This window comes from Cottoperca gobio, chromosome 10 (genome assembly GCF_900634415.1).
Source record: "Cottoperca gobio chromosome 10, fCotGob3.1, whole genome shotgun sequence".
NCBI lineage: Eukaryota > Metazoa > Chordata > Actinopteri > Perciformes > Bovichtidae > Cottoperca > Cottoperca gobio.
In genome coordinates, this window is record NC_041364.1 from 9,230,642 (window position 1) to 9,258,624 (window position 27,983).

Below are 27,983 nucleotides of genomic sequence, written 5' to 3' on the forward strand. Positions count from 1 at the left end.
AGCCTCTGAACGATTCAATGAAATATAAATGCCGCCGGTCAATAGTTGCCAACACTCGAGAAGACTTTGGACTCCCTCTGGGGGGATTTCAGAGCCAGTGATGGGTTGCATCTTATACGCCAGACCACAAAATGACACCAGAGTTAAATCTTGAGCTGGCACGCTGAAGAAACACAGGCTTCATATCACCCTTGACCACTGCATCATGGCTCGGGTATTGATTGGCTGATGGCCACAATTCTATTTTTAGACGTAAACATATAAAAGGTTTTTTTTTTTTTTCATTTACACTGCCTTAATGTGTTATCATCTTGTGAGTCATAACTACTTTCTGGTTTTTTTTGCGCTTTACCAGTTCATAAATGTAAAAGTCTAGACAAAATATTGAACACAACATTCTGTACACACACCGTTTGTGATACTAGAAACTACTTTTCAACTAAGGCCATATTTATAACATAGTTTGTGTTCTCACTACACTGAGAGCTGTCCGTGTGCTGCAGTGATACATAATGGGGTACATGCTCCCATCAAACCTTCTCTATTAGTGTGTTGTTTTGTTTTGTTAATGTCTGAGGTGTATGTACGCCATCTTGTGTTCGAAGGTCCAAAGTGCATTTTATTTTGACACGTAAGAAGTTTAGAAAAGCTGGATTCATCACGAAAAGCGTGACTTTAATTCACTTTAAAAGTTGACGTAGATTTATGCATTTCCACAATTATTATCAGACTAATTCAAGCCCGATTCAAACAATCAAGATTTCTCCACAGATTTCTCACAATAATTCACAACAAGGAAGATTTAAAGGGGAGACAGAGAAGCACATATTCAGCACTTACGATAAAGGATACATTAAAAACACTGTTACAAACAAAACCACATGGTTACATGTATATTATACATAGTGTGGATTTATAGAAAGGAAAATAAATATCAAATTGTGTGCAGTTTGCTCAATTTTATGGTTGTTAAAATACAATATCTTAATTTAAAAAAAAGAATTAAACCAGGAAAAGGGCTGAATTTGGAGTATGGTTAACTGGTTAATCCTCGATTTAAATAATATTACAAATATACTAAACTAAAGTGCATGTGGATGTTGACATGCTGGTGATTCCACACAGGAAGTATGTCTTTGAACAAACAACTAATTGTGGGTGTGCATGTGCAAACAGAGCTCTGTACTTTGGAGTGATAGTGGTGTGTTAGTGTCTGGAGACCATAGCAGTTTGGAATGGCACTAGTTTCTCTATCTGTCTTGTGTTGGCTGCTTTTGGACTTTCAGCTGATCTATGGAGGTATTTTATGTTTTATCTGTATGACACTCATAAACAATTTCTCTCTGACTTGAGGTTAGTTGTGCGTTCTTACTTTTAGATGTGTTGCGCCAGGTGGAGGATCGCCATTTATTTATAAAATAAATCAATATCTCTTTACTTTACAGCTTTGTTGTTGTGGAGTTTGAGATGAAGACTTAAACACTGATTATATTTTCCTTTTGCTCACTTTAGCCCCAGCTCCAGCCTCAGGCCCGGTGTTCCTGTCCGCTCAGGCAGCCGACAGAGTCCTGCGGAGACACAGACGCGACAACACTGGTGTGTTTGAGGAGTTACTGCAGGGCAACTTGGAGAGAGAGTGTGTAGAGGAAATGTGTGACCTGGAAGAGGCCAGGGAGATATTTGAGAATGATGACAAGACGGTGAGTATATATTTAGTTTTTATTTTATAGATATCCTTGTTTTTGCTGACCTCACTCACCAGAGACTTTACTCTGTTTTTTAGATGAGCTTCTGGGTGGGATATGTAGGTAAGAATGTCTTTAATAACAATGTCTTTGTTTAATGTGTTTGTTGTGATTATTTCCTCTCTGACTCAGACCTCTGCTTTCAGAGCACTTCATCTCATAATGCAGAACTTTGTTTCTTTAGATGTTTCTCTCTGAATTTAATGTAAAGAAAAATAAGATGTGATCCTTAGAGGTGCTGTGTCTGGATCTCTTCAGATGGCGATCAGTGTAAATCGAGCCCGTGTCTGAACCAGGGGTCCTGCAAAGACCACCACGGCTACTACACCTGCACATGTCCGTCTGGCTTCACTGGCAAGAACTGTGAGATCAGTAAGTGAAAGTCCTGTAGCTCGATCTAAAAATGCGATCAAATGAAATTAGATTTTTTATGTTACATGATCCAAAGTTTCTGAGAATATGAGATCAGATCAGATCAGATCTCAGCCTCAAAGGATAAACAGCCAGACGCCTATTTTTCTCTCCTCCTGTTTCTAAATTAAATCAACGGCTCGCATCCGTCATCAGTCTGGTTTTAGGTCCCAAAATTAGATTAGTCTATTTGGATATTCTAAAAACAGCATTCAAAGTACGCTCTGAGAAGAGACTGCATTTACCTGAATCACACATTTCTTTGACAGTGTAGTAGCTGTCTTTAAAGGCTGGGTTCACCATTTAAAGTCTGTCTTACGACAATAGTTTTGTGTCCATGTGTACATTGAAACAAGTTGTAATCATTCCTCCTGTTCATGCTGGCCATCAAGAGATCTCTTTCTCAAGCGCTTCCACTTTAAGAGATGTGCGCCAAACACACGGCCCTCATTCACACACAACATACCGGAGCTCACACTGTATGGCAACAACTTGCCATTGTATAGATGTAAAAAGAGGATGGGTTTGAATTAATAGTGTTTTCTCCTCCAGTTATAGCAAAAAGGTGTGACTTGAACAACGGAGACTGTATGCACTTCTGTGAGTCAATGGGAACCTTTGGCGCAAAATGCTCCTGTGCGAGAGGATACAGGCTGATGCAGGACTCGGTTAGCTGTGAACCAGAAGGTGTCAATGTATTCGTAATTAATTCTCTCCTAAATATCATAAAAATGCCTTTTTAATTCAGGAAGTTGACTCCTCCTTTCTCACATCACCCAGCTGAATTTCCATGTGGCAGAAATGCGCTGGCAGAAGTGAGTGGAGTATATACAAGGTCTCTGTTCTACCTGCAGAACACCACGACACTGACCAACACCACCACCACCACCACTACTACTACATCCCCTTCCTCAACTCCAGCCAGTACCCCGGCACCTTCTCTTGCCACAAATGACTCTGTAAAAACGCAATTCCAAAATACATTTTTGGTTAACCCTGACGCTGAGGTCCCCACTGAGGAGCTGCTGAAACCTTACAGACGCATCGTAGGTGGTACTGTGGTAATCCCAGGAGAGATCCCATGGCAGGTATTGTATGGACGTACAAGTATGTGATGCATGTGATGCTTTTACAGGAAATACACGAGGGAGAAGAAACAGCAGCTCCACTGTGTTCACGTTCCTAAACCTATGCTCCACTCTTTTATTTAGGTAGCCTTGATAGAGCGTCCCAGTGGTCTATTGTATTGTGGGGGCTCCATTCTCAGCGAGCGGTGGGTTATCACTGCTGCTCACTGCCTGGTGGAGACACAACGCTCCTTCTTCATCAGAGTAGGTAAGATTCACTGTCACCTCTGCTAAGGCACGATACGGTAGCTCTGTGTAAAGTAGAGCTGAAACTATCAGTTGATTCATTTCATTTTTGATGAATTAGTCGTCAAACATCCACTGCATGTTGCATTTTTTAGTAAATCTATACAGGTGATCTGTAATGTCTCTACCTGCAGGGGAGCATGACAGCTACATCAGCGAGGGCACAGAGCAGGATCACGAGGTGTTGGAGCAGTACATACACCCTCGCTACAACCACAGTGTGAGCTTGTACAACCACGACATCGCCCTGCTGTACCTCAAAAGCCCCATCACCTTCTCCACAACGGTCCGACCCATCTGCATAGGGCCCATGGCTTTTACTGAGGCCCTAGTGAAGAAGTCTTCCCCGGCCACGGTCAGCGGCTGGGGCAAGACACTCTTCCTCGGGCTCACGCCTGAGACATTGCATAAGGTCAAGGTTCCCTTCATAGATCGGACGGAGTGTAAGCGGAGCAGCAGCGCCAGGATCACACCCGTCATGTTTTGCGCAGGATACTATGATGAGGGCAAGGATGCCTGTCAGGGGGACAGTGGAGGGCCTCACACCAACAGCATTCACCACACATGGTTCCTTACGGGCATTGTGAGTTGGGGGGAAGAATGTGCAAAGGAGGGGAAATATGGTGTGTACACCCGGATGTCCCTTTACTACAGGTGGATTAACCATGTTATGGGGTTGACTGAACACAGGATGGAAGATGATGTGGATGAACCGGACCCTGAAGTTTAAAGATTAGAGATTTTAAGTATATAATTGGTAACAAATCTCTTTTTGGTTTGATACTGTTTAACTACATACATAATGTTTAATTTACAGCATAACAATTAACTACAAAAGAAGTCTACATTATAGAGAATACACTGGTGGGAACAATGTTTAAAACATTTTAAAGATACTTTCATGATTGTGTATGTCCTTCTATATTGTATTGAACAAAAAATATTATGAAATAAATAACTAAATTCATGTCATACCTATAATGCATTGTGAAGAGTTACATCAAAACGCATCACTACCATCTGCTGGTGAATAAATGTTTTACAAGTAGTGGTATTCAGTAGCAGAGAAACAAAAAGGATCTTTGGAAATGACCAGCTTCAAGACTAAAAACTCACAAAAAGGCAAAAGTCTGCACAATTTTATTATATAAATTGGCTTCCATTAAAAACAAATAAATCAGGGTGCATGAAAAAGAGGAGCAGCCTTAGTTTTAAGCCAAACATTTCACAAGTATTGAATTATTTCAAAAACAATTATTGCAATAAATAGTTTATTTTTTTCTTATTTATTTACAGAACTGAAGCTGTTCAAAAAAAACAAGCCAGTTTAGAACAGTGACTGTCTAACAATACAAACCTGCTCATTGTTCAGTTGCCATGCATTTTCATCTTAAAAGAAACATTCAGCAACAAGCTCAGGCTACTTGGCTCATCGGGATACATAATGTTTCAAGCATGTTTGTCTTTTGTTTTCCAATCTGGAAAATCTGTGCAAAGTCTGCAGCATTTTTGGATTAAAGTTACAAAGAAACCATCTGATTTTGTCTTATAGGCTTAAAAAAATTAATAAAAAGGGGTTTTGATGTGCAGTCAAGCGGAGCTCCTGTAAATATATGGAGATGTAATTTCATTCGGAGCTGCACAGATACCTCACAATATGAAGGAACAACATGACGGCTAAATAAATAAATTAACAACATAGGAAATGTGTAGTGCGGAGCAGCCCCTGCTGCTTTCCAGACTCATTTCCATATCAAACAAAGCGAATCAAAGGCAGCCCTCTGACTGGGGCCTCGATTTGATGTGGTAAATTCATATAAGTCTGCAATCAATATTTAATTAAGCGTTCGACACACAGGGTATATTTCATGTTGGCTGTATGATCCCTTTTAATGGAGAACCCGAGATTAACTGAGCTGTAATGGTGAGGAGGAAACAACCTGCCTCCGTGATGGAGGGGTACTCTCTCTCTCTGTTTTCTTCTACTCTGCCTCGCTCTCCCTCGTCTACACTGCGCTCTGAGGAATACATCGCCATCAATCATCATCACGTGCCCTTGTGTCTTACATTACCATCGCTGACATGTCAACTGCTGCCTGCATGCAGGGGGTATGTCTCCCCTGACTCCCTAACACATCATACATTTAGGAATAAACAAAGGAAATAACAGCATGAGTAAGAGGAAATACACCGTGAGAGAGGTAAAGCGCACATTCAGTAGACAAATGGTGGATTTGTGTCTCTCCTGTCCATCCACCTTATTAAAGTGCCTGTTGAATATTTATGAGGTCAGGTTAAAGCAATAACAGAGCATTTGATTTTGTGAACATACATACAAGAGACTCCAAAAGAGCAGGAATAAAAAAGGCATTATGGCACGGCACATTTTGGCATTCTAACTCCTAGACTGTACAGAAGAGTGGTGCCTTAAGGAATGAAATGTAAGAAAAATACAATGAAGGAATTCCAATGGACAAAATGTCAACTGACTACACAACGATGAAACACTGAGGTACAATAAATGTTAAAAATGATACCGCAGGTGTTCAAAAGTCTCTGCTTTTTATGAAATGTTTCAGGCAAATCCTGGACGACCATCCATCCAGCACACACTGAGACAAACTGGGAACGCACACTCGGGAGATGCTAGAATCTCGAATACGAGCTGGAATGAGGAAGGGTCCACCGATTGTGAAATGACAAACCGCTACAGCAGCAACCTCACATCCCGACTTTATGTGAGTTAGCAGATGGAAAGGAGGAAGACCGATCAGGATCCAAGAATCGCCTGTTGATTGTCCAAGAGGGCTAAACAGTTCCTGAGTCACAGCACACCTTCACTTATTACTTCAAGTAGATCGTCAATCATAACCTGGAAGAAAGTCAGGTCTGTCGATTCCCACTTTTTTTCTCTTTAATGATTGAACTGTGCTGGAGAAAGCAAGACGTCACTGGGGAGTGAGGAGTGGGTGGCTGATCAGAGACAGCTATGGCTCAACCTGTTCCTTCTGTTCATCATCCACATCTTCTCTACGGGGAGCTGAGCTTTCTCGCCTTCAGCCTCCCTGGTTCTACGAGAAAATATACAGAAAATCTTAGTAAAGAAATACTATGGCTTAACATTATATTCATGTCTTTTCTGTACCTCCTAGTCTGCAGGAGTGTCCTTGACTGCTGTCTACTAGAATCAGCTGCAGGCTGGCAGCTGCTATGAAGCCCTCCTGTCGCCGACTCAGGTTTTTCACCAGCCTGAAGGATGAAGAAAAGGGAGAGGAATTAGATAAATAAACATAGTTACCAGGTTAAGCTTTTTTTTGGGGGGGGGGGGGGGGGGTTAGGTAGGTTAATCCACTTCGACAAGCTGAGAACTCACCAGCGTCCCTTGTTGTCTTCACACTGCAGTTGGATGACGTCTCCACATTTGATGGTGATGCTGTCTGGACCATTTTGAAGACAGTCGGCCAAAGTCCTGTATCTGCCTGGAGACTAACACAGGAAGAAAACTGTCAGGATCAAAGTAAGTAAAGATTTATTTATCTAGTTAGGACTTTTTAAAAGTTCTTTATAATAAAGCTCATTACGAACAAATACTCAAAGAGGCAGGATATTAGCAGACGTGCTTTGTTTGTGATGACAGTTGTGTTTACTTTGAACAGCTAGCGCCTAGGCGTTGTCCAATGTGCTCCAGGCATTGTGGATTTGTGATGCTTTTCCTGACTTTCTCTCTCTCCTGCTGACCCGCTGGAAATCCCCCGTCAGAAACACACTCAATGAAATCATATCACTGTTACAGGTGATGTGATGTAAAACCCATTACCCAGTCTAAAGTATATTATTGTTATTATTCATTTTTAATATGTTTTTTTTCCACAACCGTCCAGAAACCCCCAAGAATTATCTCACGACGCCCTTGGGTTTATTTAATTACAGATTTCTTTACCAACATACTAAGACTTTTATTTATGTCATACTATACTATTTATGACGCTTTTTCTGATGTTTTCTATGACATACTATATTTAAAAAAAAGATTATGACGTACTATACCATGACCTTTTATGATTTTTCTTATGGCATACTATGTTTTCTTTTACTATACTATAGCACAACCTTTTTCTAACATTTTATATGACATAATATCTTTTTTAATGTTTTTATGACATACTATATTTCTTTTAAATGTTATGACATACTGTACTATAATAAGTTTTATGACACAGTATACTATGACTTTTTATCGATGACACATAATAACAAAAAGTTCAAGTGTGTGTTATAGGACACCAGTTAGACCTCGAAGTGACGAAGAGGTCTTAAAATGTATTAAAGGTTCTTCGTAAAGGTCTTAACGGCTATTACATTTAACTTCTATACCCTTTATGCTAATACTTTTGCCCTTTCATGTAAATATCATTGTTAATACAGTACTTTCACTTGTAACAGAGTAACTAACTAACTAAACTATGTTATTGCTACTTTTACTTTAAATTATCTGAGTACTTCTCACCAGTTGCACCAAAACCTCCTCCTCTGTGTCAGATGGATGGAAGGCGTCCCGACCACCAGACCACTCCTCCAGACCCTCGCAGATGTCTACCGAGTTGTGAGCTCCGGGCCAACCTGGGACACACATAAGTTAGGCTGTGACAGGTATCGATGAATGCATTCATCCAAACACTACCCCTCAAAGACACCATGTAGATACTTAGTAACTATATCGACATTATAACAACCCCTTTGTCACTTACTGGGAAATTAACAAGAACGTAGAATCAAAAGCTAATCTCAGTAGTTGGACCTTTTTCCCCCAAATTCCTCGACGTATCTGGTTCTTCAGGTCAAAGTGCACCTGAACTGCTGAGGGGGGAAAAGTCAAATATCTACATCAGTTAGAGATTATCAAGAAAATCAGCATCAGCAGTACAATACTGTGCAAAGCATGTGATTTAGTTACCAAGTATCTACTTGATTGTGGCACAAATGTGTGTGTGGACACGTCACTCACTCTTGCGGTTGTGCTGGTGTTTAGGGGAGTGAGGCTGGGGGTCCGGACTGCTCCTCCCTGACTCAGTGTCCTCTGAGCTCACTGACGCCCTCTGCTGCTTGCTGGGGAAACAACACGCGTCACCAAATGCTTAACACAGTCAGCAGACACGCTCAGGATAGATGTTATCCTCAGCCACACGATCTAGGGTCAGCTCTAACTTCCTGAATCTGATCCACACCTCCAACAGTATAGCTGGACCCAGATCAGTGTCAAGGAACAACTCTGTCCTGTTGTTTCTCACACAGCAATGACCATTCAGGCACCAGCCAGACGGCAGCACAGAGCACAGATCAGCCATGTGCAAGCTTCTCTGTAAAAGTAGGACTCACTGACACACAAGGGAAGATCTGGTCTCGATTTATCAAGATCCACATTTAGAGATTTGGTAAGTAGGAGTGTTTCTAGAAAGCAAATTCTACAGTAGCTTAAACAGATCTCAATAAATGAGGCCCTTCAGAAAACCCAGCTGTCATGAGGAAATTAAGAGAATTCATGGAATGAAAACCAAAAGTCTTCTTTTTGTTTGCCTTTTGCATTACATGCAAAATAGCAAATCTGAGATGCAGAAATAAGAACCATTGTTTTGATACCATGTTAGAAATGTTGTGAAGGAGTTGCTAAGACACAGCCTTTCACCACGGGGAGGGAGTGTGCGGGTCAGTTATGAACCAGAATGGAGGTTAAAAAAAGGGGGTGCAGGTGACGATCAGTATGCAAACACAGCAGCCCTGGGTTTTTGTTTCCCAAGCCGGGCTGGGTGGGTCATGCCATGGTAAGGCGAGGTGAGCCAGGCTGAGTTTACCACTGAGCGTTAGGGCGGGTCAGTGGCGCTGGGAGCGGTGGCGGGGGCGCGGCCGGGGCCGTTGCCGGGGGCTTCGGGGACGGGGGCTCCGAGAACGAAGGCACAGAAACACGTCGGCCGACAGAGAGACAAAGTCCAGCCCCGGCAGACAGCCCCTGGGTACCCCTCTGGACGGCCGCATGCCCCTGCAGGTGGGGGACGGGAGGAGTGGGGATAGGCAACCAGACAGCAGTGGACAGAGTTGGGCCTCCGCCCGTTCTCACACACCACTAACACACAAAGCTTCTACCAGGGCAACGTAAAATGATTCACTCAAGCTGTGATCAGATATGAAAACTCAGCAAATGCAGATAGTAGTACTGGGACTGCATGTGTGTGTTTGTATATTTGTGCAACAATAGCCTACAGTCATGCACCTAAACACACTGCTTTAAATACTGTTTCTGGAAACAACCAGGAAACACTGACCTCTCAGAGAGTGGAGGAGAAATCTGCATGTGTCCAACAATTTGGCCGTGTTGATGTGCTTCATCTGTGACAAGAGAAAGGAGGTCATGTATTTCATTTTCAGTGTAGGATTCCGTCATGTTTCTAGATTTTAAATAGATTATTTACTTCAGCTCTGTGCAGGAGGGTCCGCTTTGGGAGAAGTTTAGTCCCTTCTACCATAGCAGCCCTAAATACCTCACTGAATACTACGTATAGTTGTGTGTGTGTGTGTGTGTAAGTGACACGTGTGTATACGGCGATACAGAGTGATGATTGAGTTTATATGACCACCGTATCTGTATGGTTTTTTTTGTGAGATGTGCAGATTGTGAAAACAAATGTTGTTCCTGGAACAGTAAAGAGGATCAAAAGCACAAACCCCCACTTACAGAGCTTTCAACCGCAGCTCGTGCTCTCTCCTGTGATGCAGCGCAAAGCTCAGAAGCTAGTAAGTGGAAATGTGCACTTAGATTCTTTGTCCCACATTACAGTTGTTTACAGACCTCTAAGAAGCTTCTGCTGGTTAGTCAGGATTCTACGAAGCTCATTGAGCCAGGCCATCTTCACCTCCAATGTAGGAGCCTGAGAGACGACAGAAACATTACAGCAGACGGTCAGAGGATTACAACCTTCTTTACATTTCGTATTTCTATCTAGCTACAATATTGCCAGTTGCAATTGCTAGACCTCTGTTTACAGTTTATATAATTAATTGTCTATTAAATGTCAGCAAACTTTTTTCCACTCCTTACCTGAACCACATACACTTCCTCCCTGCCACTGTACCAGATCTCAAACTTCTTCACATCTCCCTTGACGTTCTCTGTGATCCCCACAGCAGTCATCTGCCAAGAGACATACACTGTTTACACCGACACCGACACACACACACACACACACACAGCACGTACTTACATCATGTAACACATCTGTCCTGTCAGAACACAAACACTCACAAACCTCCGCTGTGTGGCTGCTTCCTCCCAACATCCTCAATAATAAATCAAGAGCAGCAGCTGTTGCTGCGACACCCTCCGCGCATCAACACGTACAACAAAAGAAGTCTTACAGGAATACACCGGGTTCTGTGGCCAGCTGGGCAACTTACACGAGTTAAAAGGTAACAACGCAGACACGGACATCAACTCGGTGTCTCAGGTAGATCATTCACTTCACTACTTAATGCTAAAACCGAAGTATAGCTCATGATAGTGATGACAGGAGTAATGAGTGATTCTATGAGATGAACTTCAACCTATGTAATAAAGTTATTAGAGTTACAGGAACAGTTGTTCTAGTTGTAGAAAACAGGAAACCACAATGAGTTGTGGTTTTTTTTAGCTGTTAGAATAAAATAACTTTCTTGTATAACCATGTCTACAGAGAAGTCGAAAGCCCACTTGAGTTTTTGACGAAGGTCAAGTATGGAGCGGAGAGTTGTGAACACTTACAAACCTGGCAAGACTACAAGAATGTGTGATGAATGTGTTATTTTAATTCTGCTATTTTATACTATTTTATCTGCTATTTTATCTGCTATTTTATCTGCTATTTTATACTATTTTATCTGCTATTTTATCTGCTATTTTATACTATTTTATCTGCTATTTTATCTGCTATTTTATACTATTTTATCTGCTATTTTATCTGCTATTTATCTGCTATTTTATACTATTTTATCTGCTATTTTATCTGCTATTTATCTGCTATTTTATCTGCTATTTTATCTGCTATTTTATCTGCTATTTTATCTGCTATTTATCTGCTATTTTATACTATTTTATCTGCTATTTTATCTGCTATTTTATCTGCTATTTATCTGCTATTTTATCTGCTATTTTATCTGCTATTTTATACTATTTTATCTGCTATTTTATACTATTTTATCTGCTATTTATCTGCTATTTTATCTGCTATTTATCTGCTATTTTATCTGCTATTTTATACTATTTTATCTGTTATTTTATCTGCTATTTTATCTGCTATTTTATACTATTTTAATTCTGCTATTTTATAATGGTACTTCAGACTCATTTACATCAACACTGTGATTATTGTACTGTAAATGCTCTTATTCTGTCTATTTGTGTACTAATTGTTATGTTTTTGCTGTGAAGCACTTTGGGCTGCAATTCTTGTATGAAAAGTGCTATACCAATAAAGCTTCTTATTATTATTACATAATAAACACCTCCAGTGTACTCTGTAGTGAGCAGTAAATGGAGTTTTTTTTTATATGATTAAATCATCATTGTGACAGGTGTAATGTTATATAACTGTAATTTACACATCAAAGTCAGACAATTGCACTGTATAACATTATTAATAATATAATATAGAGCCATATTAATTTAGTTTACTGCATTCTATGGACACTACAAAGTACATGTAGAATTAGCTCTGCAGCTGCCACAAGATGTCATTTTGTCTGTCACTCTACATAACGTACACCGCTGCATGCTTACATACCAGCGTAGAGTACAGGAGTAAGTGATCCACTAAAAACATTTGTTTCTTTTTTGTATTCAAGGTGAAAACACATTTTAATATATATATATATATATATATATATATATATATATATATATATATATATATATATATATATATATATATATATAGTAACATACTGTATATTAACCAGTGATGGAAGAAGTATTCTGATTAACAGTAGAAATAGTGCAGTTTAAAAATACACTGTCACAAGTAAAAGTCCTGCATTCAAAATCAAAAAGTAAAAGTATTGGCATCAAAATATACTTAAAAGCACCAAAAGTAAAAGTACTCATTTTGTAGAATGTCAGATTTCAGATTACTGGATTATATTTAGTGATGCAATGTTGCAGGGCTAATTTGAATGATTTTATAATAATAAATCATAATGTATTAGTTTTAGATTTCTATTCTGTATTAATAATCTAAATCTGCAAAGTTTCTAGTAGCTCAAGCTGTAGGGTAACTGTAGTGGAGTAAAAAGAATGTTGTGGAATAGAAGTATAAAGTATCATAATACTCTAAAAGTACAGTAGTTGTGTGTTGATGTTGATGTTCCACAAAGACTAGGGTATTATGTATCGACACAGACCAACCTTGAGACAGTGCTTGAAGCTGTATGAGGGGGTCTTGTCGCAGCCGTCTCCGTGCTCCTCCCTCCGCTTGCAGAAGAGCAGAGCTTTCTCGTACAAGAAGAGGTGTCTCTGCATCGGCTTGAAGCGAGCCAGCTCCTTCATGCGTGTGGGACCCTTCTTATGGCTGATCCACACACTGAAAGAACCCTGCATCAACACGCGGCCCAGTTCGCAAATGTCACCCTGCAAACAATGGGAGAAAAAAATGTGCGTGAGCCTTTATTGTAAAATGTACGTTAGATTGATGGATTGATTCACAATGCCCACCTCATAGCCTGTGATGGCTATCTGATGCATGGAGTCATTGACTGATTTGAGCAGGTCCAGCATTGCTGTTAGAGCCTCCTGCAGTTCTGAAGTCCCCTCGCCATCTGTACTGTATTTCAGAAGTTCCTGAGCCCATAAACAAAAGAACCAGCATGTAGGAAAATGCATTTACACACAAATGAAGGCAATAACTGCACATAAACATACTGTAGTTGCTCAAACAGCGCACTCTAGTGGTAAAGAAGTATAATAAACATTAGAGGTAACGGAAAGGGGGCAATCTGAATGTCCCATTATCCAGAACTATCAAACACATGGACTGTATGCAGATGGAACAGCTGTTTCAAATGTTGAAATTATATATATTTTGGGGATTTTAATGACACAGAGAGGCCTAAGAGGAGAATTAAGTATACTTTCAATGCTACACATTTCAATGGACCATGAATGAGCCGGTCTCACATACATAATGTAGGTGACTTTGTGTGCATGTTTGTGATATGACACCACCCTCGGCTGTCTAACCTTAAGCAGCAGCTGGTATTTGGTGAGGCGTTGGATGGGTTTCAACAGGTAGGAATCCAGGCCCAGTTTGTGCTCCAGCTTTTTCTGACACTCCTTCACAAGCAAGATGAATGTAATGTAAGCTTTTTAATTGTAACTGGAAAACTGAAACTTAGTTGTATGAACAGTAGAAGTACATATTTGTGTATGAAACAAATATTTACACTACTTCAAATATTGTAAACCTGTCTTACACAACACCGCTACAGAAATACATCAGATAAAATTGCTGTTTGAAAGTGAATTCCTGAAAAAACTGACCTGAAAGAAGCCGCAGTCTGAGAATTGCCTCCACAGCGCCTCAGAGCGTGGCTTATTCTGACAGTAGCATTCATACATTTGGAAATATTCTTTCTGGGGAGACAGAAAAAAAGACATCAATATGGAAAGAAAACTAAAATATAAAGCAGCTACACAACATATCAATATTTATCATCTCACCCGTGCCAGAAAACAGGCTCCCACACTTTCAGGAGCCTCCAGGCATCCTTCCAGGTCCTGGAGGAAAACCCTGGATTCCCAGGAAAGTCAAAGGTCAAGAATTAGATCTCAGTCATCTTAACACATACCCTCCCACGCATCAGCCTGACTACTATACCTAGGAACTCTGCCAGCGCCTGTTTCACGTGATTTCCAGTGTTGGTATGAATATTCCCTTTTTTACAACCAATCCATTCAATGAATAATTGTATTCAACAAATCCATCTGGTTTTATGTTTCTTTTATGGCATAGACACAAGATCATTGATTCTCTCTCAGTAGACATCCAGTCCACAAACACGTCCAGCTAGCGTGGTTATATATATATATATATATATATATATATATATATATATATATATATATATATATATATAAATAATGATCTTTACATCCAGTGTTACTCACCAAAGACACATTGTGTGTATCGTTGATGTCTAAGTGCATTTTCGATTTACTTTACTAGCTTGCAGTCTTCTTTTTCCCTGCCTTTACTGGTACATCACTGCATGTCTTATAGTGTTACTGCCACCTATAGATCAGTGGAATACTGTGACACCACTGGTAGACCTGTGTATTGTACGGTGCAGTTCCTCAAAGCTAACACTTCCAAGTAAAAGAGAAAATACTCCCTAAATGTGTTAACCTAAACACTGACTGACCACCAAATCAATATATAGCTAACAGTCAGTATACATTGGAACCACATTTTTCTCCTTACGACAATGTGTTTTAAATCTTTTGCATACTTAACATACATGGTTTCCTTTTATTTCAAACAGGTCTGTATGTGAAGTGAGTTGCGCTCTTGCCTGCTGTGAAAATTGTAGATCTCAGGCATGTTTCCAAAGAGGATGTCCCTCTTGCTGTGCAGGATCGGGGGCAGAAGCCCTGACAGGGCTGGGTTGTCCATCTCAGCCCTGTAACCCTGCAACATTTAATCATAGCAACATAATAAAGTACGGCTGCAACTAACAATTATTTTCAATATCGATTAATCTGCTGAATATTTTCTCAATTAATTGTTTGGGCTATAAAATGTCTATTCCAGTTTCTCAAAGTCCAAGGTGATGTCTTTAAATGTCTTGTTTGGTCAGTTCAAACCCCAAAGACATTCAGTTTAATATATTAAAAAGATAAAAGAAAGAAATCTCCAATTTTGAGGCTGAAAACAGCATTTAACGATTATTTGTTTATCAAAATAATTGGCGAATATTTTGCTGTCATATGCAATATTACCAGAACCAATAACCAACATGCAATACACACACATGGAAAAATCAACCAGAAAGTTATTTCTATTTTTTGTGACATAAAATATTTTCTCACCAGCAGAATTGACAGGAGCTCCTCCACATAGATTCTTTCTGTCTCTATGAGTTCCCTCATCACATGACTGTGACACGAGCATACACACACATGCACAGAAGTACAGGGAGAGAGAGAGGAGAGAGAGCCAGAGGGCATCATTAGCACTGAACAAAGAGAATCACAAAGTAAACAGCATCAAGAGCAGTATTGAGGACAGATGCCTCCTTCCTCACCGCTTCAACAGATCTGGGTTGTCCTCCCCATCCAGAAAGTACGACACGCAGCTCCGGCTCTCCTTGTAGTCATGTATCACCTCTATCTGGAGACACCACAGATCCACAACACTGACTCTTCCATTTGGACTTTGGATTTGAATTCACATTTTTTTCTGTTCAATGCAGCTGTGACAGACAAACGTTTTACATTTCCTTACTTTTCTAGTGTTGGGGCTCTTTCGGGATGCTCTCTTCCCAGGCAGAGAGATGTCGAATGTGAACTTCAAACCATCACCTGTAAAAGCCGGATCATCAGCAGCTCATCAAACTGTATGAGTGTAATTCTTATGCTATATATTGCCATGTGATCTGATGAGTACATCAAGCATCCACTACTAAATCAAATAAAAATACAAATGTATAACCGTGTGCACAGTGCGAACCGAAGGCCTCAAAGGGATTCACTCGCCTTTCTTATTAACCTTTTTTATTCCTCAGAAACTTTAAAAATATAAATATGAATCAGTCCTGATCGACATTTGAAGTAATCAATGCTAATAGGTTGCCTCCTCTAAAGGTGCGGCCTGGAACCGGTATGTAAAGATCTAAAGCAGCGTTTGGCACTACTGTCAGTGTCCTTTTGATCCTAACAGCTGCATCCTTACATGATAGTCCAAGTTCAACTGAGTGCCGTGCCCTTGCATGTGCCATGTTACATTCATCAGTGGTACGCATGCATGTGGTCCTGCACATACGTGCGTGTATACAGGATCCAATCCATCAAAGCTCACCACTTTTCCCTTCATCTCCTCTCTTAAACAGCTACTGTCCCTAGTATCACGGGGGGGTTCATATCACTGTCTTTCTTGTTATTACTCTCATTAGTATGGCTTCATATCATGCAAAAAAAACCTAAAGACATGAATGGACATTTGGACTCAATGAATGAAGACACATTCAGTGGATACAATAGATACATTCAAATAAAAATAAAAACACATCAGATAACACACACGGTATTAATTGGGTACCACTGTACTGTATATGGTTAGCTTTGTGCAACCTCCCCTGAGACCCAAAGGGAGATGAAAGGTTCTTTAATGTATATGAGCCACACATGGTTCTATTGCAGCTCTCCTGACTAATAGAGCAGTCAGGTATTTCCCAGCGGACTGATTATACCTTCTACCCTCGTCCCAGCCTGCTTGTAATGGTGGCCTGCTAACCCCAAAGCCCATTCAGGAACACCTTAGGCCTGCTCAGCGTGGCCCTGTGATGTGTTAATTTAACCATGGAGCCTAAAGCAAATATCCAAGGGGGGGAGGGATTGATGCCAGGCTATAAGAGCTGACACAAGACCCCATACTGGGCCTGGGAAACATGGGAGCGTTGGTAGGGAGTTAGTTGATCTACTGTTTATGCTGCAAACTAGGACAGCTAACTAAAGAGAAATGCTGTTCTTTATTGTTTTAAAGATTATTTTGTGTTATGCATATGTGCCCTAACCACTCAGCTATCAGGTTGCCCAATGTTGTTTAATCAACTGCAACAATGATCAATCTTTCATCCACAATTTCTTTTGAGACATTATTGTGCGTGTGTGTGTGTGTGTGTGTGTGTGTGTGTGTGTGTGTGTGTGTACTGTACCATGTTTGGGGGAGAAGAGTGGGGACTTGGAGCGTGGTGTGTTTTCAGGCCTGGGGGTCACCAGTTGGATCGGTCGCACATGTTTATCAGCCAGCTTCCTGAGACAAGCCTGTCGGCTCTGGATCATCTGCTGCACTGCTGCATGCTTCTCAAACGTTTTCCCTATCTGGGCCTAACAGCGACAGAGAAGGACACGGGGGTAGGACAAACGATTGTGATGTGAAATACAGAAATAGTGCTGATATTGAGAAACAACTAATCACGGAAGTGATGGCAACAAGGTCATAGCGTCCCCCTAATGCTATTTTTGGTATATTCCAAATGACTCCATTCTCCCTGCTCACTTTAAGAAGGTCAATGCATTTTCCTCTCTATTAGCAAGACACTATTATATTTAAATAGGATGTAACCCCCTCCATGACACAACCAATGGATCAAAGATGTGATGCAGAACATCAGAGTGGATAGTGGAAAATAGATTAGTTGTGGTCACTGACCTGCAGCTGAGGCATGATGACAGCCTCGTACTCGATGGCCAGCATGTCAGGTCCTGAGCTCAGCATAGACGGCGCCCCCTCCAGAAACCTCTCAATGTCCCTCAAAGCAGCCTGAGCCCCCTCCTTAGACTGGTACTTATCTACCAGCTGATTGGCCAACAGATACGCTCCATCATCACACCAGGTTTGGGCCTGAAGGTGGAGAACACTGTAAATAAATCTGTGTGTGTGTGTGTGTGTGTGTGTGTGTGTGTGTGTGTGTGTGTGTGTGTGTGTAAGATGCACGTCTCAATACCTGTCCAAGACAAAGCAGCAGCTGGTGTGTTTGCAGAAGACGAGTGTGTTTGGTCTTGAGAGCAGCATTGAGTGTATCACAGTAGTGGCGAAGCTCGTTGCAACGCTGCATAATAAGAGCCATGGCGTAATGGTGACCGGCGGAGAGCTGGTGTCCGTGAAGGATGATGATCTGAGCTCGAGACATCACCTCCTGATAGAGCCAACAGAGACACACAAGAAGAAGGAAGGAGTCCATTATTTTGGACACACTGTGATCCCCACTGTATGTATAATATGTATAAGTGCTCTTATTTGCACATACTGGTTACACTGACCTGTGCATTTGATTCCAGACTGTCCAACCTTTTGAGAGCCTGTTCTGTTTGAGCCAGAGTATCAACATGTATGGACAGCTCCCTCTCCTGACCCACCAGATGCTCCAGACACAACTCCATCTGAACAGAAAACAACACCCAACCTAACTAACTAAAGCCAACCTGGTGGCTCCTGGAGGTATTACAGCCCACATTAAAACCAGGGCCTGAGGATTGAAGACTCTCATCTCATCAAGAGATGTTATCCACCTTGGGAGTTTAGAAATATGGGCACAGACACAGACAAACAAACATACATGTACACATGATAAATATATGGAAACACTTACCTCCTGAAAGCTTTGTTCATATCTGAGCAGCTGCAGGTACTGATGGAGTTTCAGGTGATGCTTCTCAAAGAAGCCATCGAAGGCTGACTCCATGTCTCTGAGCTGAGCAAGAAGCCTAAAAAGAAAAGCGACTTTGCAGTAGATCTCATTCACCTTGAAGCACTATGGTTGAGGTTTACAATTAGACGATTATAAATGTGAGTATTTCCTTGAATCAAAGGGAGCAGCCTTACCTCTGGACTGTCTCCCAGTCCAGCCTCACATCCCACTGGGAGTCATCCTCCTTTCCGGAGGTCTCCAGGCTTGCGAGAAGATGGCGACCTTCCTTTGACACTGACCTGATTGCATGCTGTCAATCAGAGGAGAATTTATGTAATAAATTAGCACTATTCAATAGATATTGTGGTAATAATACATTTTATTTATCAAGCGCTTTAAAAAGGTACTCAAAGACGCTTTACACATATTAAGATTCATAATTACATTATAAAACAGGACATCAACGTTTCAAATACATAACGATAATTACAGATCTGAAGAGGTGAGTTTTGATTTGAGATTTGAACATGGAGATGTGATAAGTGTCTCTTGTATGAAAGCATTTGAAACCTCACCTTGAGTTTCCTGTACTTGTCAGTGTGAGACTCGAGGAGATACTCGATGGTTTTCCCCTCATCAGAGAGCTCCGTCTCTGCCAGCTCCGTGCCAAAGCCCTGTAGCATCTGTGCAATGTCTTTGACTGTGACAGCAAAACTTTCAATAGCCTGTAGTGGAAGCAAAAGACACAAATGCAGAGACTTGTGAAAGGAGAACGATCTGTGGCTCAATGTCCTTAAGATACAGAGACCATACTGTATATAATGGCTCAGTCGTAGGGGTGAACCTCAGAAAATGACAGTGAAATAACGAAGAATGATACTGTTTATTGTTTAGTCCCATTGTGTTTCAGAATTGATTTGAAGCTTACAGGTTCGTAGAACAATCCAGTCACTGTGACAATAGTCCAAAGTGCCTCCGAACTCTGAAGTCAGCTGGTTTTCATCGATGTAGCGCAGCAGGTCTGTGACAGAGCTCAGCATCACCACCTAAAGGTGCAGAAAGAATCTAAGAGCGCACACAGAACCCTTTCTACTTTTAGCAACGTTACAAGAGTGGCATGTTTCATTTGTTCCTTTTATGTAAATCATAACTCAAATGTTTTTTTAAATGCATAATTGATTTTCTTTTAATAGGAATACTTGTTTTGGTAAGTCACTTTGCCAAACTGAAGGGTCGTTACAAACCACTGGTGTGTACACGAGGTAGTCTTTGGAAATGGTATGACAAACATCAGATATTGTTACTGTTGATACTTGAGACAAATATTAAAACCATGGTAGGATAAGCCTCTTTATTATATTATTTGTTTCAAAACTGAAATCAACATGTGTTCATGGCTGTGTCCACCACAGAACATTTTGACTCATGGAGATCAGGGTTGTAACAAGAACGAGATGTACCTTGTTGTGATGTGGGACATGTTTGGTAACTGAGGAGGAGCTGCCTTACTGGCATCTTGAGCATGAAGTCCTCTTGGCTGAAGCGAAAGCCAATATCAGTAACAGTGCGGTGGAAGAAGCTGGTGGGTCGGAGCACCAAGACCAGGTGGAGGTTCCCAGGAAAGGAGACCTTGAAGAGGGAAGAGAGATTCACGGTCATATTGATGCTGCTGGGTATGGAGGAGGATTCAGCATAATACACAACATAGACTTACTCCTGCATGCAGGAGTATACAGGTAGGTATCCTGCACATCTGACAGGAGAGACTTCAGGTCTCTACCATTCTGTCAGTCGGACGATTAATGTCAGCCTAATGGATTCAAGGTTCAGTCACTTATCCATGTTACGCACATGTCATATGCTGCATTTCATCTTTAGGTCGTTTGAGGTCGTTGCCTGGGAGTGTCTGCATCTGCACAGGCTCTATAACAACAGTAAAGCTTAAGACCACTGCAGGTGTGGGCTGTAAATAAATACTGCGGCATGACATATTATAAAAACTAAAAATAATAATACTAATAGAGTAAAATAATTGAATTTAAGATTTTATATTTTTTTAAATATTAAAATCTTGAACTTGCACATTCACCTCATAGTTAGCAAGATGTATATGCAACATTGCCTCCTATTCTGTCTTGAAATATCACCAATGCATGCGTTTGCATGTGACGTAACTTCTGACATTCATATGTCCGGATTCGACCACGAAGGGTCATTCACTCATTCATTCTGATTTCAGGATGAGCATGCATTAAACATCCTCACATCGGTCTGTTTAGGTTTCACACACAGCCACTCGCATGACTAAGCAGAGGTGTACTCTGCACCGCAGTGCTGCACTCCCCACAGCAGCCACAGCCAGCTGGTGCCAGTGCCGCATTCACCCTGCCCGCCCAAAAACTTCCCCCCAAACTCTTCATACGGTCAATAAAACTAATCAGCAGCACGTTACCGCTCTCCGGCGGATCTTCGGTATTCCCCGCCGGTAAAAACAATCAGTCATTGTGGTAGAAGCCATCTCGGTTAAATGTAAGTTCCTGCCCGTCCAGTGGAAATCGGTGCCAGGCTAAGGGATGCAGCTGACTCCGGCTGCCCGACCACAGCCGCAGCGCTGCTGCTGCTGCTGCTGCTGCTGCTGCCACTCAGATGGAGGGTGGCAGCGCTGACTGCAATGTTTCCCTCCCGCCTTCCTTTCCTCCTCATCCTCAGCACCCCCGTCATCACACAGTTTTTTTTGCTTACTCATTCATTTGCAGCAATATGTAATGGGACATTCCGTACAGATTGTTTACTCTTTTCTTCAAACTTCACACCACATGGAAGTTTAACCCAGGGCCGGAAAAAAAAAAAAAGCATTTGCTTGTATGCAATAATAGTAGTTTGATATGATGGGAGGTGTCCAGGTAATGCTCAGGTTTTCAGCACCATGGACAGCAACTCTTAAATAAAACAATAGCCTATGCCCACAGCCATACTGCATCTTACAAGCAGTGATTTGTCATATACATGATGTCAAAACAATGTAATAGGAATATTGATTAGATACAAAGAGCCTTGATGAAAAAGAAAAGTGTAACGTGAAACTCACTGCTATCCTGGCAAGTGCCGTTTTGATAGAGGCCCATGTATCCAGTCTTCGGTCTAAAATTATGATAAATTTGACTCCGGGTTGCCTCGTTCTGCAAGAAAAACGAGGCGATTGTAAACAGCTGTAATGTCATCCTGTGATTTAAAGCTATCAGACAGGAACATTAGATTACCAGTCAAGAGCAGGTGGATTAGTGAAATAATGGAATTTATAGGTGCTTCACAACTACGTACATTAGTTCTTTATCGTTCAAAATTCAATGCAATGACACGTTTCAATTTCCTAATCTCTTGGTAGAGTGAGGTTTGGACATAGAGGGCATCCTAGGACATTTGACACTATGGAGCAGTAAAGACCAGCTGTGCTCAGAATACAAGAGCTGGGCTTTTGGTGCACTGCAGAAAGAGAGAGGGAGAGAATCAGACAGCAATAGATGAAGGAGGACCCACCGAGGGATGAGAGTGAGGTATGTAAAGACTTTGGCTAACGCTTCCTCTGGAATGTCACTAAAAGCTGAGCTCTCTGGGAGGGTGATGATGACACTGGAGTCTTCCCCACGGCCCCCTGGGAACAAAGATATATTGAGACGGAAAATTACAAATGGGACACTTTCGTCACTTGAAAACCTTTATTGAGAAATGACTAAACAAGGCCTCACCTGACAGGTACGCCACCTGTTTCTCTATGTAGCCTCCAACCTCCTTCAAGCTTAGAGGGACAGTCACCTCTGGAAGAAGATACACACATGATAAACTCGACGACCTAAATAATGTTTCAGAGGTTTTACCGCGGCGACGACCACACGGATGCCTTTGTCGCTGAAGTTTTGACATGAAAGTGGTCACATTTAAAAGATAGACACTCACATGTATCAGCTTTAATCTAAGAACAGAGACTTTAACTGATATTCCATGACAATACTCTGCAGCTGGATACGCTTTCTTACTGAGGCTGAACTAAATCCAGCATCTGGTGCAAGTTAGACAATGACATCATTAAAAGGCATTCGCTCATTTACAGTGCAGCATCTGAAGTGATGTTGGTGTAGTGTTAAGATTACTGGCAGATGGCCCGGTGTCTCATGCTTGGTGCCATTACAGTTCTAGTCTGAGTGGACACAGTCTCTTACAGAGCAGTCAGTGGATTTCAAAAGAGGCTTTCATCTGCCCTTTGGTACACAAGGAATCATTCAGGCAGGTGTGTAGACAGCAGACATGTTGAAAGTGTATATGCTCACTTTGTTTTTACAGTAGACTTAATGCATGAGAAACTTTACCGTAACTTTGCAGCTTTATCTCCAAACAATGATTATCAAAAACAGACAGGAATGAAAATTAGATAGATACTTTATTCATCCCGAGGGAAGTTTAAACATCCAGTATCTTAAAAGACATTATACATTATATCATTTTTAACATTACACCCCCCCCCCTCCCTCCATTAAAAGTAAGTACAAATAAAATAAAAAATAAGCAATAAAGGCTGTACATTATAAATACAAATGTAAAAATACAGACTGTTATAAATAATTACAAAAGTAATTTTACAACACTGCAACATTGACCATTTTGTTTAATGGTTTGAAGTGTATGAAATGTTTGGAAAGTTTGAGTTGTTGGAATTAAACAGTACCGAGGCACTAACTTATTAAAATCATACAAAACTAAGGGCTAATGCAACAGAACGACAGGGCGGTCAATTCACTCACAATTCATCGTTTCCTTATCCATAATGGATCGAGACATTACAAATGAATTGCAGGATTGAAGTAGAAAAACACAGAGTCAAAAAGATAAAGGTGACAGAGGTCAAAAGAAAGAGGGAGAGAGGAGGAGGACGTGTTATTTTCCATGCGTTGACTGCAGTAACAGTGTCCGTCAGGCAGCAAGTAATGAGCTCTACTGGCACCTGCTGAATATTTGATGTGCGTCTGTAACAGAGAGGAGCTGAGCCAAGCCGGGCCAGAGGAGGACCAATGGCTGGACTGTGCACACACAGATGCAGGGTAAAGTTACCGTCACACTGGAATAGTTATATAACCATCTATCCCCTGTTGCCACAAGACCTTCGCTGAGTTGAGACAGGTCTTAAACAATAAGATGTCATGTTACATTTTCCATCGGGATAACTGCAATTCACAGATATATTATGAAATGCATTGTTTATATAAAACAATGTGTAAGCTGGTGAGATGTAGAAACAGTTCGTACATCCTATAAATAGGAAGCCAATGACCAAATGTGATGAAGAAATGATTAGAGCAGTTAGTGGATGTAGAAAAAGCACACACACTGCGGACCTTTACTGTGTTTCATCAAAGCAAGAGCAGCCTGTGCTGCAAACTGCAATGCTGCTAATAAACTTGCCAGTTTGTGGAAGTATGCTGTACTCTCCTCACGACTACAAGCCCATCCCATGATTGAGTTGCATGAAATGCCTTGTAGTGCCGTCAATCAAACAGGGACACTTATAAAGTATAAAGCACCGTTTCATTGTGAATAACTCCCACATTTTAAACACTTTAAAGGTAATCAGAGTAGGAAATGGTGTGGTTCTCTTTGAGCTTGAGTCATGACCTTTCCAGGTGACATGCAGGATTGGTGTGCACAGGTGAAAGTCAAATAACCTCTGTTTGCTCCTCTGCTCTTACACACACACACAGATAGGAGGATGTTTTCCAGTCAGTGCTGCCAGTCAAACAGATCCAGACTCCTAGACCAATCCTTTCAGTCTGCGTACAAAGCTGAAGGCGGGGAGCTTATCTCTGTTGTCCAAACAGTGAGGAGCATCTACACTGACTTCATTACATACATCTCCTATAAAAAGCATTTACCCCCCACCCCCCCTTGTACTTATTCACGTTTTATTCTTTTACAACATGGAATCACAGGCTTTTTATTTTTAACGATGATCAGTGTGAAAGAAATCACTACAAAATGATCCGTGTCTAAAGAGTCAAAGTGTGTACATTTTATAGGCACCATACGACGTCAATATAAATAGGTTGGCAGAATATTTCATTTTAAAAGATGGAGAGAGCACACATACAGAGCGTGGATGTTATTATTCAGAATGATTTTTGGAGAAAACCCAAAAGCAGGAAACATGTAATCCCCGCTTACACATAAAACATGTTCGTAGTACACAGAGGCTTCGCCGCATACTGCTTTTAGGTCATGATTATTTTTGCTAAACAAAGCTTTCCATGCAAAGCAGATTAGACTGGTGGGTGGCTGCATTCTGGTAGAAGAACCCGCGGGGATACATGAAAACTAGATTGGTTTAAGGCCAGAAGTAGATGGATAGTAAACCCCAGACAATAGCTTCACATATCTTTGGCATGGCAGCCCCTATGCATGTGATGTTGTGGGTATTTAGCTAGAACAAATGTGATATTCTATGCTGTGGAGGGAGGAATATTGTAGTTTCCTCTGCTAATGTTGCTGATAACTGCAGTAGCAAACATGGTAATCAAGCAAAACATGTCTTTAAATGTTAATTGTTTGCATGTGAGAAGTTTGGGAGTTGCAGTCTGAGTTGAGGCACTTTAAGAAGTTGAAGTTGATACTCTGAAAGTGAGTTTGAGGTGTCATTTCTGGAAGCCTTTCGAAGTTCAGTTTCACATTGAAGCCCTGTAGGCAGCTGGAATATACAGTAGGTGATATAGGTGAAGAGTTAGTGCTGAAAGCTGTCAGCTGAAAAGGAACAGATGAAAGCTACTGAAATGTCAGATGTTGTCTAAGCCATAAAAGCAACTGAAAAGCCGGTTAAAGCATAAGCAGGTAAACTGTCAGTTAAAGTGTAAGAGGCGAAGACTGTCTGTTAAAGACAATGAACTTCAGTTACAGCTGAAGTGCGGGAGATAGTTGAAGTGTGTGCACTGTAACGACTCAAGTGACCCTGTATATAAGCAGTTATAAGTTAGTGACCCTCAGTAGTAAAGCGTTGAAGAGTTAATATCAGTTGAAGTGTCGCTGACATGCACACACTTAAGGAAGCGTGTAGTTGAAGTGGCAGTGGAAGGAGGAACATGTTGCTGTTACTGCACCGTGGCCTGTTGGCCTTTGTAGTGTTTGGTGATTAATGCTAATTAATTAATTAATTAGTTAATTGATGCACACGGCTTTCTGTCATATAAGATTATCAGACTGTGTTGTATTTATCATATTGCTGTGAAAATGATATGTGTTCATGGCATACTGTGCCCATCTGCAGTATTTGTTTATGATTGTACACTTTAATTGATAAGCAGGACACGGAAATGAAGATTTAGATTGTCTTTTATGAGGTGTTGCCTAACAACGCAGTTTTACGGCCCCGTGTCATGAGTATTGGGATTATAGCAGGTTTACTTTGACTCTCAAGAAGGCTCACACGCTGGTGGTGGAGAAAGGAAAGGGCAAGCTACGTACAGGATGATGTATTATTAGCCATGACTAAAATGATGATTCATGCTTATTGTTTCATACAGCAGTGGTATTTGTGCTCACCACTGCATCCCCTGTAAGCAGATTATGACAAACCCAGAGAGCAAGAGTCACATTTCACACAAGAGAGAAAAAAAGAAAAACGTTGGCTGGTATTTTTAGAAACTCAGCGTGGCCTTGTCTCTGTTACCCACACACACACACACACACACACACACACACACACACACACACACACACACACACACACACACACACACACACACACACAGGTACAATGAACCTGCAGGTGACATAAAAAGGCAAAGGCCCATCAATTAAACAATAACACAAGGCTGCCAAGAACCCAAAGTAATCACATTAGCCTCTGGAGGAAGCTCCTCCAAGGAGCTGTCAATCACATCAGGCGCTATTTCTGTCCATCATCTTACCTTCATTCCCTATTTTGTTTCTGCTATTTGCAAAATACACCTTTAAAGTGATGACTGACAAATGTTGAGGGTGATGCGATATGTGGTGCTTTTCAAAAACTACCTCTGTCTTCTGGGAAATACATGTTTAACTAATTACATTGTTGTTTTAAAAGAACCTTTGTTACTTTTCCCGATTAAATTCCGTTGCTGCTTTAAGATAAAAAAGTGTTTTTTATTAGTCCCATAATTCAATACATGACACAATACAATAGTAAAAGATCCTCTTTTTTTCTTTCGAATGGCTTAGTTGACATCAGCAGTATGCAATTTTCATCCGACACTGACCAAATCTGATCTACAACCCACAGCAGTCTGCAGATATTCAGGCTACAAATAATCACTATGGATAAATATCTGTCCATCTGTGAAGGCTATGATGACATAATCCCTGCAACGGCCCGGTGTTGGAGCAAAGCTGCAGGAACTGGCACATCAATAATACTGACCAACCTAAGACACAGACTGCACTGCTCCAGTTACGTCCTGTAAGGGTTCTCAGAATTTACACATGAACACTGTAAATCAAACTAAATGGACTTCTGCTACAGAGCTTTAGAGTGTCGGTCTGCTGAATCGTGCTAAAATGTAGTAATGGGAAATAGTTTCAGAGCGGATACGGGATTATGTTGAAAAGTGTGCGGAAGTTAAATGAGGACAGTCAGCATCATGTGTACTCACGCTGCAGAGTGCTCTCTAGCTGAGAGCCGGCCTGCAGAAGGCAGCGGTAGCCCTCCATCTCCCTCTTTGAATCTTTCTCCGACTCTCTCTCCTCCTGCAGTGAAGCTGGGCCCATTCCCTTCGTCTCAGGCGCTGGATCAGGCTGGGAGAACTGAGGCGTGAGTCGTGGGAGGTATTATCCAGGCCTCACATCCTTTTCAGAGTCCTGTAGCCCCGCATAGTGTGTGTATGATCGAGGCTGGGAGCTACAGCAGGGAAACTTATGCCCACCTGCCACTGCGGGTCCCAAGATCCAGACGGGACAGTTGCCTGAATCTGCTGCTCTGGATCTTCCTGACCTTGAGCTGCAAAGAGTGACTCCA

General features: G+C 41.3%; 2 protein-coding genes across 2 annotated transcripts; one reads left to right on the forward strand and one right to left on the reverse strand.

Annotated features, from left to right (window-relative positions):
- Positions 1 to 1,198: 1,198 nt before the first annotated feature.
- On the forward strand, positions 1,199 to 4,657 carry f9a (coagulation factor IXa). Its single transcript, XM_029442076.1, has 8 exons — positions 1,199 to 1,299; positions 1,513 to 1,700; positions 1,784 to 1,808; positions 2,004 to 2,117; positions 2,709 to 2,843; positions 2,937 to 3,244; positions 3,368 to 3,491; positions 3,664 to 4,657. Exons 1-8 carry the CDS (start codon positions 1,236 to 1,238, stop codon positions 4,257 to 4,259), a joined length of 1,554 nt encoding a protein of 517 aa, XP_029297936.1. The 5' UTR covers positions 1,199 to 1,235; the 3' UTR covers positions 4,260 to 4,657.
- mcf2a (MCF.2 cell line derived transforming sequence a) lies at positions 4,654 to 27,736 on the reverse strand. Its single transcript, XM_029442077.1, has 30 exons — positions 27,622 to 27,736; positions 22,702 to 22,770; positions 22,493 to 22,607; positions 22,044 to 22,134; positions 20,465 to 20,584; positions 19,886 to 20,001; positions 19,531 to 19,681; positions 19,150 to 19,265; positions 18,917 to 19,031; positions 18,588 to 18,707; positions 18,272 to 18,463; positions 17,977 to 18,168; positions 17,480 to 17,651; positions 16,051 to 16,127; positions 15,851 to 15,936; positions 15,636 to 15,702; positions 15,119 to 15,234; positions 14,268 to 14,337; positions 14,088 to 14,180; positions 13,788 to 13,880; positions 13,263 to 13,388; positions 12,957 to 13,178; positions 10,620 to 10,712; positions 10,371 to 10,449; positions 9,847 to 9,910; positions 8,535 to 8,635; positions 8,037 to 8,149; positions 6,903 to 7,015; positions 6,675 to 6,778; positions 4,654 to 6,600 (listed from the first exon to the last, which is right to left on the reverse strand). The coding sequence occupies exons 1-30, from the start codon at positions 27,734 to 27,736 to the stop codon at positions 6,560 to 6,562; spliced, it is 3,342 nt and encodes a 1,113-aa protein (XP_029297937.1). The 3' UTR covers positions 4,654 to 6,559.
- Positions 27,737 to 27,983: the final 247 nt, after the last annotated feature.